This window comes from Chiloscyllium punctatum, chromosome 3 (assembly GCF_047496795.1).
Source record: "Chiloscyllium punctatum isolate Juve2018m chromosome 3, sChiPun1.3, whole genome shotgun sequence".
In the NCBI taxonomy this organism is placed as follows: Eukaryota; Metazoa; Chordata; class Chondrichthyes; order Orectolobiformes; family Hemiscylliidae; genus Chiloscyllium; species Chiloscyllium punctatum.
The window spans coordinates 93583477-93598831 of NC_092741.1; the positions used below are offsets into that span (position 1 = coordinate 93583477).

Consider the following 15355-nt stretch of genomic DNA (forward strand, 5'->3'; position numbering starts at 1 on the left):
CTGGTTTCACTCGCGCTTGAGTTATTGAACATGAAACTGTCTTGAGCATACAGGCACATCCTTTGTGCCTTGGCTTTCTGCCTATTCACTCCCTTTTGTCCATGCTGTATTTTGTATAATATCTCAAAGTATGGGGTCAATTTTTTGATGAATGCTTATGATGCTGAGGTTTATTAGAATAGTTTGTTTTTAATCTGCAGTGACTTCTGGTTACCATCATTGAGATCTGGAGCCAAAAATTTGTTAAGTCTAATGAAAGAAATATGAAACTATTCTCTGATTTCTATGAGCTCCAACACTCCTCAATCTATTATCCTATCTGTTTCTGCAAGATAAACCTAGCATTATGAAGCTTTGTGAAGTGCATGACTGAATAGTCATTTTGTAGCATGTCTTGTAGGATAAAGCCGTTTCTTTGCCTTAGATTAGCCTCCTCTCTTGTTACCTGTTAGTTCTGTCCTGTGGAGATCTTCATGCTCATTTTCTATATTAGGATAGGACAGCAAGGTTTCCTGGTTGTTTCCTCAGTTCGTACCATCATAGTATAAGGTATGTGTACTGATTAGCATCTTTGCCAAATCATTGTTGTGCAGAGGGATCTGGGTATCCTTGTGCATGAATCACAAAAAGTTGGTTTGCAGGTAATTAAGAATGCAAATTAAACATCATCCTTCATTGCTAGAGGATTGGAGGTTAAAAACCAGCAGCTGTGTAGGATTGGCAAAGAATAAAGGCAGTAAGGGTTTGATGAGTGGAGAGGTAAGTGGGGCTGAGTCCAAGAAAAAAGATCAAGCCACGATCTTAGAGTCATAGAGATGTACAGCACAGAAACAGACCCTTAGGTCCAACTTGTCCATGCTGGGCAGATATCTGAAATTTAATCTAGTCCCATTTGCCAACACTTGGCCCATATCCTTCTTAAACCCTTCCTATTCATATATCCATCTAGATGGCTTTTAAATGTTGTAATTATACTAACCTCCACTACTTCCTCTGGCAGCTCATTCCATCTTCTGCGTGAAAATGTTGCCCCTTAGGTCCCTTGAAAATCTTTTCCCCCTCACCCTAAACTGATGCCCTCTAGTTCTGGACTCCACCCAACCAAGGAAAAAGACCTTGTCTATTTACCCTATCCATGCCTCTCGTGGTTTTATAAACCTCTATTAGGTTACCCCTCAGCCTCTGACAGTCCAGGGAAAATAGCCCCAGCCTATTCAGCTTCTCTCTACAGCCTCAAACCCTCCAGTCCTGGCCTGATTTACCGTTCCAAAATGCAACACCTTAAATTTATCTAAATTAAGCTCCATCTGCCATGCCTTGGCCCATTGGCAGATCAGATCAAGATCCTGTTGTAATCTGAGGTAACCACCTTCCCTGTTCACTACACCTCCAATTTTGGTGTCATCTGCAAATTTACTAACTATCCCATCTATTTATGCAAATGATGAAAAGCAGCAGACTCAGCACCAATCCTTGTGGCACATCACTCGTCACAGGCCTCCAGTCTGAAAAGCAGCCCTCCACCACCACCTTCTACCTTTTGAGCCAGTTCTATATCCAAATGGCTAGTTCTCTATATATTCCGAGAGATCTAACTTTGCTAACCAGTCTGCCATGAGGAACCTTGTCGAATGCCTTACTCAAGTCCATATTGATCGTTTCTACTGCTCTGCCCTCATCAATCATCTTTGTTACTACTACAAAAAACTCAATCAAGTTACTGAGACACATTTTCTTGTTGAATGGGGGCAGGCTTGAGGGGTCAGATGGCCTATGTCTACTCCTGGTTATGTTCATGTTCTAAGTGGCCTGCCTATTCATATGAACATATCTTTCAATGATCTGATCTTTCCAAACCTCTACAATGTCTTCCAGTCCCATAATCTTTGGTGCACACTGCCTGTCATAGCAGCTTCGCCAGTCAGTATATTTAACTAATTATACACTGCATGCATGCAGTTTGGTCTTGAACTGGAAGCAGCAGACAGCGGATGTGTGTCTCAGCAAAAAGTGAAGCAATTTAGCTATGATTGTTAATTGCAGCTTATGAGCTCTTAAAGATCAAAGTCAATTCACTTAAATTCCTGCATACAATTACAATTGAGGCTGATTTGTGACTTTTTGGAGAATATAGATTGTGCAATGTGAACTATATTTTGTAACTTTTAATATTCTGTGATTGCTGGTTATAAATTGTTTCCAGAATTGCTTGTGTAGCAGTAAACTGAATCATTGTAATATCTCAGTTTGTTTGGCTTTACAAACTATTGATGCAGTAAGACTGCAGTCTAGTCTTGGATGATCATCTGTTGCTTGCTATATGTTCTTGAAATATTCTGACTGGAGTGACATATTTCTCATTTTTATTGGACAATTATCAACATTTTGGGTGCTTTCTTATGATCATATTGGATGTTAAGTATGTTATGAGACAGATTAGACATGTGATTAGATAAACATGAGTTGGTTTGGGTTGACATCCCACTTGCTGTAGTGGGAATGTATGTAATAACATGTCTGAAAAAGTTGTTTAGGAAATATCTAAATGTGTGTAGGAAATATCTAAATGTGTGATTAGTATGCTATTGCGTTGCTGAAGAATGCTATTGAATGAGGTGTGGATATTGTGATTTTGATTTCATATATGTCTTTAATATATCGGATTAAGTTGCCAGTAACTTTTGGTAATCAATAAAGTCTAATTTGATGGATTGTTTTGACAAAATGAAACTAAGCCAGTGTTTATTTTACTTCTGTGTGTATGCACTCAATAGATTGAGCCTGGAATACATTTAAACAAAAACCACACTTATTTGAGGCCAGCAACTTTCTATGTGAAGGATGCATTTTTCATAGCTTTAATGGAATCCTATTGGAAGCATCTAACATTTTATGTAATTTTAAATTTGGTGACCATTCAGCAAAAGTGGAGTCATTGGTATTGCAGTTGATTTGAGCCAAATTCAATTGCCTTTGGAATCTTTATGCAGAAATGGACATTTTCAGGATGAGTTACTCTACAAGAACTTACTATTGGTTCTGTAGCTAATTCTGGCACCACTACATTTTATTGTCCATCCCTAGTTGCCCTGAATAGGTTTGCAACTACCTAAGCGGTTGTGTAATTTATAAAGGAGTTTTCTGGACCGCTTTGGAGAAGTATAGAAATAAGACCTTGTGCAAATGAGGTTATGAACAGAAAACTGAGAATAGGTGATAGATTCCATTCCTTAAATGATGAGTGATTGTCTTCCATCATTTCTGGCAACTGTTGAGTACGGAGAGCTCACTTCAAATTGTCACCTTTGCCTGAGTAATGAGCAGTAATTAATCTAAACTATATTGTTTCAACTTAAGCGCTATGGACCATTTGTAGTATTCAACAGCTCAAAATGTTTACACATGTTGGCCAGACTTGATACATGACTAAAGATGAACTTCGCTGAGTAATATTCCCACTATGTTACAATTGATTCATGAACGTATTGTTTAAAGTAGCCCAAATATGTAAAGCTGTCATGTACAGCATTATAAGCAAGCCTTTTGTCCTTTATTTAAACAGCTGCTAAACAAAATGTGATTTTAATAATCTCTTTGACTTGTTTCCATGAAACTGACTAGTGGGATTCCTTTAGAGAGATTCAGGTGAAGACTGATAAGACCATGGGGAAAACTAGAGTTCCCTGCATGACTAAAGATTAAAATAAAACAGTAAAAGATAAACTTTGATTAATAATTTAACAGTACATCAAATTTGATATAAGTACAGAAAAGAAATGACAAAGCAAGAATAAAGGACAAAGAAAATAGATTTAAAATAAAATAAATCCATGTTATAAACCTACATAGTAAAGTGCAGTCAAAGGAAAGGTTGAGTTGATTAGGGACCTAAAAGGATATCATATGGACAGAGAATGTTACTGAGATACTAAATGGGTTCTTTATACCAGACTTCACAAAAGGATGCCACCAGTGGCACAGTCAAGGAAGAGATGCTTAAAGATTGACTTTTCTGCTTGAAAACTGCTAATTGGTCCAGATGGGATGCACCCCTTGTTGCTGAAGGAAGTAAGGCGAGCAACTGCAGAAACTCTGACCAAAATATTCAGTTCCCCTTAGATTGGTTCCATAGGACTAAAGATATGTAAATATTATGTCTATTTTAAAATGGGCGGAGGACTAAGTCCCAAAACTGCAAACCACTTAGTTTATAGTTGATGAGGAAGATTTTCAATACAAAACAAAAATTGAAGTGGAAATATGAGTTAATAATGATAACAACATGATTTTCTTGTTGGCAAATTCTTTTTGGTTATCTTGATTTCTGCCTTTGAAGTCAAGGAGAGTTTGTCATAGGTAGAGTCCGTTCTGATAAAACATGACAGTTCTGTTCCTGTGTGACCCTGTGTTACAAGAAAATTGCATAAGAGCAGCGCCATTTAAACCAGTGGGGCTGGATTGCTGATAGCCAATACAGGTCAGGAAAATTCGCATTCCACAAATAATGGTCTAAATACTTCAATCGTGTTCAAGCTAATTTGCGTTGAAGAAACACTTGTTATCACAGAACTGACTGTAATGTTATTGATGTAAATGTGAACTTTTAAAAAGTAATGAAGTAACTTATTACAGATTTATATGAAATAAATGAAACCCCTGGGATTAAAGTTGCAGTGTCTGCTCAGGTACAAAGTTAGCTGAAGAACAGAAAGCACAGAGCATTGTGGCAAATAATTGCTTACCAGATCAGAGGGCAATGTGAAGTGATGTGACTTCTTGATCAGTTTTATTCAGCCTCTTGTCAAAGGATAACCCCCTCAACCCAGGGACTGATTTTGTGAACTTTTGTGTGCCAATTTAAATTGATGTGTATCTTTACTTAAATATGGAGATCAATACTGCTTACACTATTCCAAATATGGTTGCACCAAACAGTGGCACTGCAACATGCTAGCTTTGTATTCCTTTTATAAGCATACCCAAATCTCTCTCAGCAGTTACAGGTTGCAAGCCTTTATTTAAAAAAATCTACTTTTCCATTCTTGTACAATGAAAAATTCCACCCTTTGCCACGTAATGACCCATCTGCCATCATGTTTCCTACTCAGATAGCTTGGCTATCTTTTTATAACATCTCTGCCCTTCCCAGACATTATCTGTCATCTAGCTTCTCAGTGTGATGAGGTCCTTAACCTGGTTTTTAAAACATTCCGCTAACCTTAAAAAGCTGCTTCAAATGGTTCTGTTTATTTTATCTCCATACCTTAATAGACTCTTGCTCAAAACTACCTGAGGCCAGCTCGCGCCTCATAACTGTGTAACTAGGTTCAAATGTAAGATTCTTGTTTGTGATTGGAGCAAGTTGTATTCGAAGCTAAACCAGATTTAATGATACACTAACAAAACGCCAGAGGAAGAATTGGCAAACTCGTGAAGTAGGCCAGCATGTGACACATAAAATTTAATGTGAGGAACTGGGAAATGATACATTTTGGTAAGAAGAGTATGGAGAGACAATGTAAAAACACAATAAAATTGTGGGGTTATGTGTATACAGTTGATTGGCACTGGAATATTGTGACCAATTTCTTGGCATCATGCTTTCAAAAGTATTTCAGGGCCTTGGTGAGGGTGCAGAGATTTAATAGAGCAATGCCAATAGTGAAAAGCTTAACGTGGAAAGCTAAAAGAAATTGGGATTTTTGCTCTTTTGTGGAGAGAAGACCAAAGGAAGAGGCTTGGAGTGAAGTGTTCAAAATTATGTAAAGAATCACGAGTAAATAAGGTTGAACAGTTTCAGGGACAGAGATGTTGGAAGAAAATTCAAGGTGACATGATGACCTTTGTATGGTATATTCTGATGATGTGGAATGTATTGCCCAAAATAATGGAAGAAAGTTCCATTATAATGTCCAGAAAGCTGATTGGGGAGATACTTGAGATGGAAAGATATTGAAGGCTATGGGCAAGGTAGTGAGAAAATTAGGTGTATCATATCAAGAGCTGACATGAATGTGACTGCTTTCTTTAGTTTTATTATCCTGAGATTGTCCAGCTTAGTATATAATAATTGTAGTATTTGCAGGTGTTTTCCAGTTATTTTAGTTAAGAACAATCTTGGCTCAAATTCCCAAATTATTTTTGGCCAGTAGATAAGGTAGCTGAAAATGTGTTGCTGGAAAAGCGCAGTAGGTCAGGCAGCATCCAAGGAGCAGGAGAATCGATGTTTCGGTCAAAAGCCCTTCTTCAGGAAGGGCTTATGTCCGAAGAGTCGATTCCCCTGTTCCTTGGATGCTGCCTGACCTCCTGCGCTTTTCCAGCAACACCTTTTCAGCTCTGATCTCCAACATCTGCAGTCCTCACTTTCTCCTCCCAGTAGATAAGGTAGACTTATTAACTGCTAAAAACGCAATTGAAACAAAATGAGATATTTAATAAAGGGGAACATATGGGACATGCAGGGATTGGTACTAGGACCCTACCTATTCATACTCCTGCACTTCAGCCCTCACCACCTCTCTTCTGCAGTGGTGAAAGGGTTCCCCTTGTCCTGACTTACCATCCCAACAGCGTCTACGTCCATAGGATCATTAGCTGCCATTTCTGCCACTTCCAATGAGATGCTGCCATCACCATGCACATACTCCCCTCACCTTCTGTGGAAAGCATTCCCTCCGGGACACCCTGTTCCTCTCCTTTACTCCCAACACCCTGCCACAGCACCTTTCTCTGCAACCGCAGAAGGCGTAGCACCTGTCTATTTAGTTCCTCACTCCTCCGTATCCAAGGGCCCAAACACACATTCCTAGTGAAGCAATGCTTTATCTGCACTTGATACAATTCCATTAATGCACTCGCTGCTCAGTGTTGTCCCTTTTACATTGGGGAAACTAAGCATGCAGTGAGTGACCACTTAGAATGCCTACATTCTGCCTGCAAAGACCCTAAATGTTCAGTTGCCTACTGCTTGAACACATCCCCCTGTTCCCTGGCCAACATTTTAAGGCTCAGTCTTGCTGCACTCCTCAGTCAAAGCTTAGCACAAGCTGGAAGACAAGCATCTAATTTTCTGCTTGGGAACTCTGCAGCCTTCTGGACTCAATATAGAGTTCAACAACTCTCGGGCTTAAGCTCTGTCATGTCCTTAACTCAACCCCCACATGCCGGACCTTGTTATCATGTAATCTACTATTACACACTACCCATTGTTAGCCACTAACAACCCCCGTTAATAGCTATTCACCCTTTTAGTTAGTTTGTCTATCTGTGTAACTGTTCTTCTCTCTCGGGGTGGCACGGTGGCTCAGTGGTTAGCACCCCTGCCTCACAGAGCCAGGGACCTGGGTTTGATTCCAGCATCGGGCGGGTGTCTGTCTGTGTGGAGTTTGGACGGTCACCCCATGTCAGCGTGGGTTTCCTCCGGGTGCTCCGGTTTCTTCCCACAGTTCAAAGACGTGCATTAGTCAGAGGGAAATGGGTCTGGGTGGGTTACTCTTTGGAGGGTCGGTGTGAATTTATTGGGCCAAAGGGTCTGTTTCCACACTGTAGGGTATCTAATCTAATCAAATCATCTCTTTGGGGTCTATCCCCACCTATTGTTTACTTTTTACCCCAACCCCACACCTTAACTTTTGCATATAAACCAACATTTTCCGAGCTACCATCAGTCCTGAGGAAGGATCTCTGGACCTGAAATGTTAACTCTGATTTCTCTTCAGAGACACTGCCAGACCTGCTGAGCTTATCCAGCAATTTCTGTTTTTATTTGCCTCGCTATTCACAATTTGCTAATGATTTAGATGAGGGAATTCGATGTAATATGTCAAAATTTACAGATGACGCAAAGCTAGTTGGAAGAGGGAGCTATGAGGAGGATGCAGAAATGTTAGCATATGATTTGGGCAGGCTGAGTGGGCAAATCCAAGGTAGATGCAGAATAATGTAGGTAAGTGTGAGGGTATTACTTCGGTAGCAAAAACAGGAAGGCCGATTATTACTTGGATGAATGAAAATTGAAAGAGACGAATGTTCAACAAGAGCAGGATGTCCTCAGCACAATTGGCTGAAAGTAAGTCTGCATGTAGGCAGTAAAGAAGATAAAGTGTATATTGGCCTTCATAGTGGGAGGATTCAAGTAGGGAAAGAAGGATGGCTTGCTGCAGTTAGAAAAGCATTGGTGAGACCACACCTGGAATCACGTGCAGTTTTGGTCTCCTTTATCTGAGGAAGGACGCTGTTGGTATAGAGCATGTACACTGAAGGTTTACCAAATTAATTCCTGGGATGGCAAGGCTGATATGAGGAGAGATTGAGTCTCATAGAAACCTATAAAATTTTTAAAAATTCAAAAGTGAAAGCGAAGAGTTAAGAGGTGGGTAGAATAAAGGAAAACTTAAAGGTGTTTTTACATATATAAAGAACTAGAGAATAATTGTGGAAGAACAGAACCTATTAGAAACGATAGAGATAGATTCAAGATGGCAGCTGGGGACTGTAAGTCTTTCTGCTCCAGGCAGGCCACATTCTTTTCTTTTCTTCTCTCCTTTTTGTCTTTTTCTATTCTTGCCCCTGGTGTTAGGGGGAGGCTGGGAGCAGTGTGGTACTGACTGGAGTGGGGACTTGTGGCTTCTTTAGCCCACTGCATGGACTCCTGGAATTGGCTGTGGGATTTTGGCTGCAGCGATGGCAGAGTGGTAGGTCAAGAGCAGGGAACTTGCACATGGTCCTGGAGCTATGTCTGGGACCCTAGACAATGAACATGAAGTCTTTTTAAGTACTTTCTATTTATTCTTTCGTACCTCAATAACGACACAATACTTTTTTTTCTCATTGTGTCTCCCTCAACATAAGTGACAAGAAAGCTCTTTGTCCGTCCTTTTTTTTCTTCTTCAGGAGATGTCAGCACAGTTTGCATTGGCCTTCACAATGGAAAAGGACACTGCAGGTATAGATATCAGGCTGGAGCACTCTGAAATATTAGAAGAAACTTACATAGAGACAGGAAGTACTAATGCGTTTAGCAGCCATTAAAGTGGATAAATCTACAGGCCCAGTTGAGATGTATAAGAGACTGTTAACCGAGACGAGGGAGGACATGGGGGGAGGGCTTGGCGATAATTTTCCAATCCCCTCTCTGGCCACAGGTGAGGTGCCAGAGGAGTGGAGGACTGCTAACACTATCAGGATACTTTTTAAAAAGTAGGAAGTGATAGAACTGATAATTACAGGTCAGTCAATCTAACCATAGTTGTGGGAAAGCTATTAGAATTCTGCTAGGCAGAATATATCTGTGCTCAGAGAAACGTGGATTTACCAGGGGTAGTCAGCATGAATTTAAGGGAAAGTTGTACTTGAGAAACTTGATTTGAAGTTTTGGTGGAACTAACCATAAGTGTTGACAAGGGTGCAGAGGAGATTCATCAGGATGCTGCCTGGGCTGGAGAATCTGAGATTGAGGTTTAAGTAGAAAGACTGGGATTGTCTTGGAGCAGTGAAGATCGAGAGGGAACCCCAGAGGGGTGCGTACTATTATAAGAGAAATAGATAGGGTGGGTTGGAAAGAGCTTGTTCCAATAGTAGATTTTTGGGGCTGGAGTATAAGAACACAAATGTTCTTATACAAAACCCTAGTTAGATGCACTTGAAACACTAAGAAAATCTGGGCACCACACCTTAGGAACAAGATACTGGCTTTGAAGGGCATACAATGTAACTTTATCAGAATAATACCTTTACTTCAGAGGTTAAGTTATGAGGTGAGATTATATAGCCTGTTTTTTATAGAATTTAGGAGGCTGAGGGATGATCAAGAGGTTTTCAAGATAGTAACAGCAAAACACAGGGTAGATAAAGATAAACTAGTGGAAATAGTTTGAGACTGTAGAACTGGGGAGGCTGGTATGAGAATTGCTAGTCTAAAAATTAATGTCAAACAGTTCAGTATTGTAGGGTTCTGGTTTGCAATCAGTTATTTTCTGATTTTAAAGTGGTTGGAAAATCCCTCCGATCCTTGTTTCTAGATATTGGACTTTTTCTAGGGAATGGGAAATGAGGAAGGCAGGTGCTTCGGAGCAAAAGAATATAAATTAAATACTGAAGCTAAGTATAATACAAGAGATCCAGTTAAATGCAATAGACAGGGAGATTGACCCAGTCAGCTACACTGAGGATAGTAATACTATTAAATACTCTATTAACTGAATCAAACACCATGCCTAAAAACAGCAGTTTTAATTACAGGATCTTTAGTCAGGCTTCCGACCCTTTGAGGCCCCAATGCACAGTTACCACCCGCCTTCCCGCTAGCTAGCTTGGAGCTTTGGGACCTTTAGGAGTTTGAGTTCACCATTGAGGAAAGCAGTTTTAAAGTGTGCCTGATTGTTGAGGTTCTAGTCGTTGATTCTCTTCGTTCGGAACAGGCAGGTGTTTGGAAGTGGTTGTTTGGACAGCACTTGGTTGACTTCCTCCTCTCGGAATGTCCATTCTTTCAATGATGCTCTTGATTTGGTTTTCCCAATTAGCTTCTTTGTTTGGCCTCTGTGGTTCTTGGTTCCGAAGCTGCTTGGGGTGAAAGCCTGCGGGAAAGCAGTTTTTGCAGAAGCTTGTTGGGGGGAAAAGAAACGAAAGGTGCCGTCCCAGGTGGGATCGGGCTGCCAGTTATACCGACTGTACCCTGTTACCTCCCCTCAACTCTGTGTTGTCCATTGTGTATCTGGTGTTTCTTTTGATATAGATTGATTTCCCGATCATTAAGAGTAAGTGCGAATGGATTTCAATTGAAGTTGAATGTCCGGTATGTCTGTAGGCCTCATACTGTCTGTGCGGGTAGCCCAAGATGTAAAAACTGTCTTGGGCTAGAGCTTTGTTCGTGTCCGTTGATTATTCTTTTGGAGAGGAGGTATAGAATGGAATTCCAGGCGAAACAATAGCTCCAGACAGAGATTTCCTTTCTCCTGGCTCTACTATCTATTTGCTGCAGCCTCATCAGTCCGGGTTTTGCCCAGTGTTCCGAAACAGGATAAGCCCCTTTGCTACTTTTATAGCTGACACACAGAAGCTTACCTCGCACTGTAATCTGTTAAATATCAAGAGGCAAAGTACTATCCCAGATTTCACTATTTAAAGTAAAAATTAACAATTTTATTCTTTAAGACCAACAGATAATGTTAAAACTGCTATTTATAACTCCTTTCTCTTAAACCTATCTTTTGCCTCCCACTCTACAATACTGGTCCAATGTGTAAAAAAAAACCTGATTAAGAATTAAAAAATAAAGTCAGATTTAAAAGCCAGTCAGCTTTGCAGGTTTTCCTTGGTAGGTTTTCCTCTGCCATCTCCTCTTCTGTTGCACAACTTTTGCTTACAGGCAGGTACCTTTCAGAGAGATATTTCTCCAGCAGTTTATACTTGTTGGTTTTCTTGGCAGTTCTCCCCCTAACTGTTCAAAATGTCTGTCTGGTTTTATACCCTAAAACGTAAGATCCTTTCATTGGTTTAATGTTATCAAAGCACTAAATTCAAATTCAATTAGATTTTGGTATCTGGAGCATAATTAAAATTGGCCAAATATGAATTTGTTTTTTGTTCCATGGCAACCCAACTCGAGCTATTTGATTCAAGCAAGTGTTTTTTTTTAACCTTGTTTCAGCACTCTCTGTGCTTTTGGTCAGTTTTTGCTAGCTTCTCCTCTCTCTTACACACTTGCACCTTCAAAACATCAGTATTTTAGATTTTGGAAAAGTCTAGGGCCTTCTCCAGTGACTGAGATGATGGGAATCTTTGCTTGCTCCTACAGGAGAGAGGTTAGGGAGCAGTTCTGCATACAGAGAATGGTAGAAGGTTGGAACTTTAAATTTGTTAATTTTAATTCTGAGCTGGATACATTTTTGTCAAAACAATGTATTAAGACACATAGGCCAATGGTAGGTATATGAAATTAGGATCTCATCGAATGGTGGAACAGGCTTTTGAGGGGCTTATTGGACCACTCCTGTTCTCATGTAGGGGTCAAAAACCACAGGATAAACAGAGTTCAGGAGAAGTATTTTCAAATTTGCTGGCAATGCCACTGTGATGGGTCAGATCTCAAATAATGGTAAGACAGAGTCATTGAGTGCTTGGAGGCATGGTGTGAACATAACAATCTCTCCATTCACATCAGCAAAATGCAGGAGGTTGTCATCGACGTAAGGAAGCTGAGTGGTGAACCCACCCTGATCTGCATCAATGGTGCTGAGGGAGAGATGATAGTGTGTCAAATTCCTGGGAGTGATGATCACCAACCATCTGTCCTGGTCCACCCACATTGATGCTCTGATCAAAAAAGCAAAACAATGCCTCTCTTTCCTTAGAAGGCTAAGGAAAGACACTTCCCAAACTTTATACTGAAAGCATCCAATCCAAATGCATCAGAATGTGGTATGACAGCTGGCCTGCCTAAGACCATAAGAAATTACAGAGATCACAGCGCAGTCCATTCCGCAAACCAGCTTTCCTTCTATTGCTGCCATCTGCACTCCCCGCTGCCTTTGGAAAGCAGCCAATATCCTCAAGCCCTGCCATCCCAGTCATACTCTCTTCCACCCTCTTCCATCACACAGAAGATACAAAAGTTTGGAAACACGTGCTAACAGATTCAAGAATAGCTCCTTTCCCATTTATCAAACTTTTGAATAGACCCCTCAAATATTGAAGTTGATTTCTCTCTTCACTTTCTCTGTAGCTGGACCACTGTTCTGCATTTTGTTCTAGTCGCCTGATGTATTTGTGTATGGTATGATCTACTTGAACAGCATGAAAACAGTATGTTTCACTCCATTTCAGTACATGTGACAATACCAAATTGAATCACTCAGAATGGATGGAAGTCCAGAACTCATTGGAAGAGTGGTTGAGTCAGTAATTCTCATACCAATTAACAAGTACTTAGGTGCGGATGTGCATTGCCATAGCTTCTGGGCCTTTGGGCCAAGAGGTGAAAAATGGACTTAGTGTAGTCAGAACTTTATTGATTGATGTGGACATGATGGGCTATAAAAAGCTGTAAGTCTACAATGTTCTGTAGAGAGGTTCAAATGCCACAATGGCAGGGAGTGAAATCTGAATCTAGTTAAAATCTGGAATAAACATCTGGCCTAATGGTGATCACGTAATCAGCTATGATTGTCCTTTTAAACAAAAATCCCATCTGGTTCAATAAGGTCCTTTAGAGAAGAAAAACTGCAATCTTTACCCAGTCTAGGCTACATGTAACTCCAGACCGGCAGCAATGTGAATGACTCTTACCTGCCCTTGAGGAATTTCAGGATGGGCAATAAATGATGGCCTAACTGGAGATGTCCACTTTCCTAAATATTTTGGAAAAACTGTTGTTTTACAACAAACTCCCTACTTCCCATATTATAAAGAACTGACACCACACACTACAGGGATAAGGATTGGCAGCTGAGGCAATTAGCAATCAGCAATAAATGCTGATTCCAACAGTGGCACTTACATAACCATAAGAAGTCAAAACACTGTCTTTAAAAATTATTTAACTTGAGATAGTGTGAAGTTTTACAAGTGAAATACCAGGACTACATTACAAAGACAATTTGTGTGGGTATACAACATGGGAATGCTTTCTTCCCTGGGGATTCTGAGTACAGCTCGAGTACTTAGTGCAAACAATAGCAGATCCAAATTGAATGAAAATTTGGATACAAAATGAGGCCAAGCTTTGGCAATTTGAATATACAATTGGATTGAAGGTTGGAGACAGAAGGTGGTAGTGGAGGATTGTTTTTTTGGACTTGAGGCCTGTGACCAGCAGTGTGCCGCAAGGATCTGTGCTGGATCCACAGCTTTTTGTCATTTATATAGATAATTTGGATGTGAATATAGGAGGAATGGTGAGTATATTTGGTGTTATCTGCAAATATCCTCCTTCGCTGTCCACTATACAACCTGTTTTGGTATTATCTGCAAAACAGGTTGTATAGTGGACAGCGAAGGAGGATATTTCCAAGTACAAGGAGAGCTTGATTAGTTGGGTGAATGGGACAGGGAGGGGCAAATGGAGATTAATTTAGGTCAATATGAGGTGATGCATTTTGGAAAGGCATATCTTAGCAGGACTTATCCACTTAATAGTAGGATCCTGGGAGTGTTGCTGAACAGAGAGACCTTGGACTGCAGGTTCATAGCTCCTTGAAGTTGGAGTCACAGGTAGACAGTATTGAAGCAGGCTTTGGTACACTTGCCTTTATTGGTCAGTATAGGAGTTGGGAGGTCATGTTGTGGCTGTACAGGACATTGGCTAGGCCACTTTGGGAATACTGTGTACAGTTCTGGGGAGGGAGATTCTCCCTGCTATCGGAAAGATGTTGTGAAACTTGAAAGGGTTAAAGAAGATTTGCAAGGACGTTGCCAGGATTGGAGGGTTTGGGCTATTGGGAGGGGCTGAATAGAGAGGGACTATTTGCCCTGGAGCACTGGAGGCTGAGATTATATAAACCTTACCGAAGTTTATAAATTCAAGACTGGCATGGATAGCCAAGGTCGTCTTCCCAAGTTAGGGGAGCTTAAAACTAGAGGGCATAGGTTTAAGGTGAGTGGGAAAAGATTTACAATGGACCTCAGGGGCAACTTTTTCATGCAGAGGATGGTGCGTGTATGGAATGAGCTGCTGGAGGAAGTGATGGAGGCTGGCAGAGAAGAAGAGGAGATGGAGGATGTGACTAGTGTAATCAGCTTTGATAAGCTATAATCATATTAAACAATGGAGCTGGCTTAAAGGCTTGGTTGGCTTAACCCTTCTATCTTCTATACTCTGTTTTACCAACATGTTCACCTGGTAGAGAAGTATGGACGCTCAAGTGAAAGTTCTCTTCCCTACCGTGGGGGTGCTGAATCGAATGGTAACAACAGTAAGTGTTAACTAACTGTCATCTGTATAGCACAGAAAAAGATTAAATGTATATATCATTACCCACTGTTTTTTGTCAGTGCTTTGCTTAAATCACTCATGGGGATGTGGGCATTACCCGCTGGCCAGCATTTATTGCCCATCCTGGCTATCATCTCCCCATGACTTTTAGCGGTGATATCATTACTTTAGCCACTGCCATGAATATTGCAGGGGGTTATCTTTGACCCGAATCTGACTTGGACCAACCATATGAATACTGGAAGTGCTAGAGCAGGCAAGGGGCTGGGAATTCTGCAGTGAATAGCTCACCTCTTGAATCACTGTAGCCTGTCCATCATCTATATAGGCTCATCAGGAGTGTAATGAAATACCCTCCACTTATCTGGATGGGTACAGTTCCAAAATGCTATCCAAGCAGCCTGCTTGATTAGCTCCCCGTCCACT

General features: G+C 40.7%; 1 protein-coding gene across 4 annotated transcripts in view; it reads left to right on the top strand.

Moving 5' to 3' along the window:
• The window catches only part of cd2ap (CD2-associated protein), a 238933-nt gene that overhangs the window by 124451 nt on the left and 99127 nt on the right, over nucleotides 1-15355 (top strand). For 3 of the 4 annotated variants that reach the window (XM_072556564.1, XM_072556572.1, XM_072556589.1), the window contains exon 4: nucleotides 14841-14909. The exons of the other annotated variant lie outside the window; for it this stretch is intronic. In XM_072556564.1, coding sequence (XP_072412665.1) covers nucleotides 14841-14909 — 69 coding nt within the window. The remainder of the gene's footprint in view (nucleotides 1-14840; nucleotides 14910-15355) is intronic. 4 annotated transcript variants of the gene reach the window in all.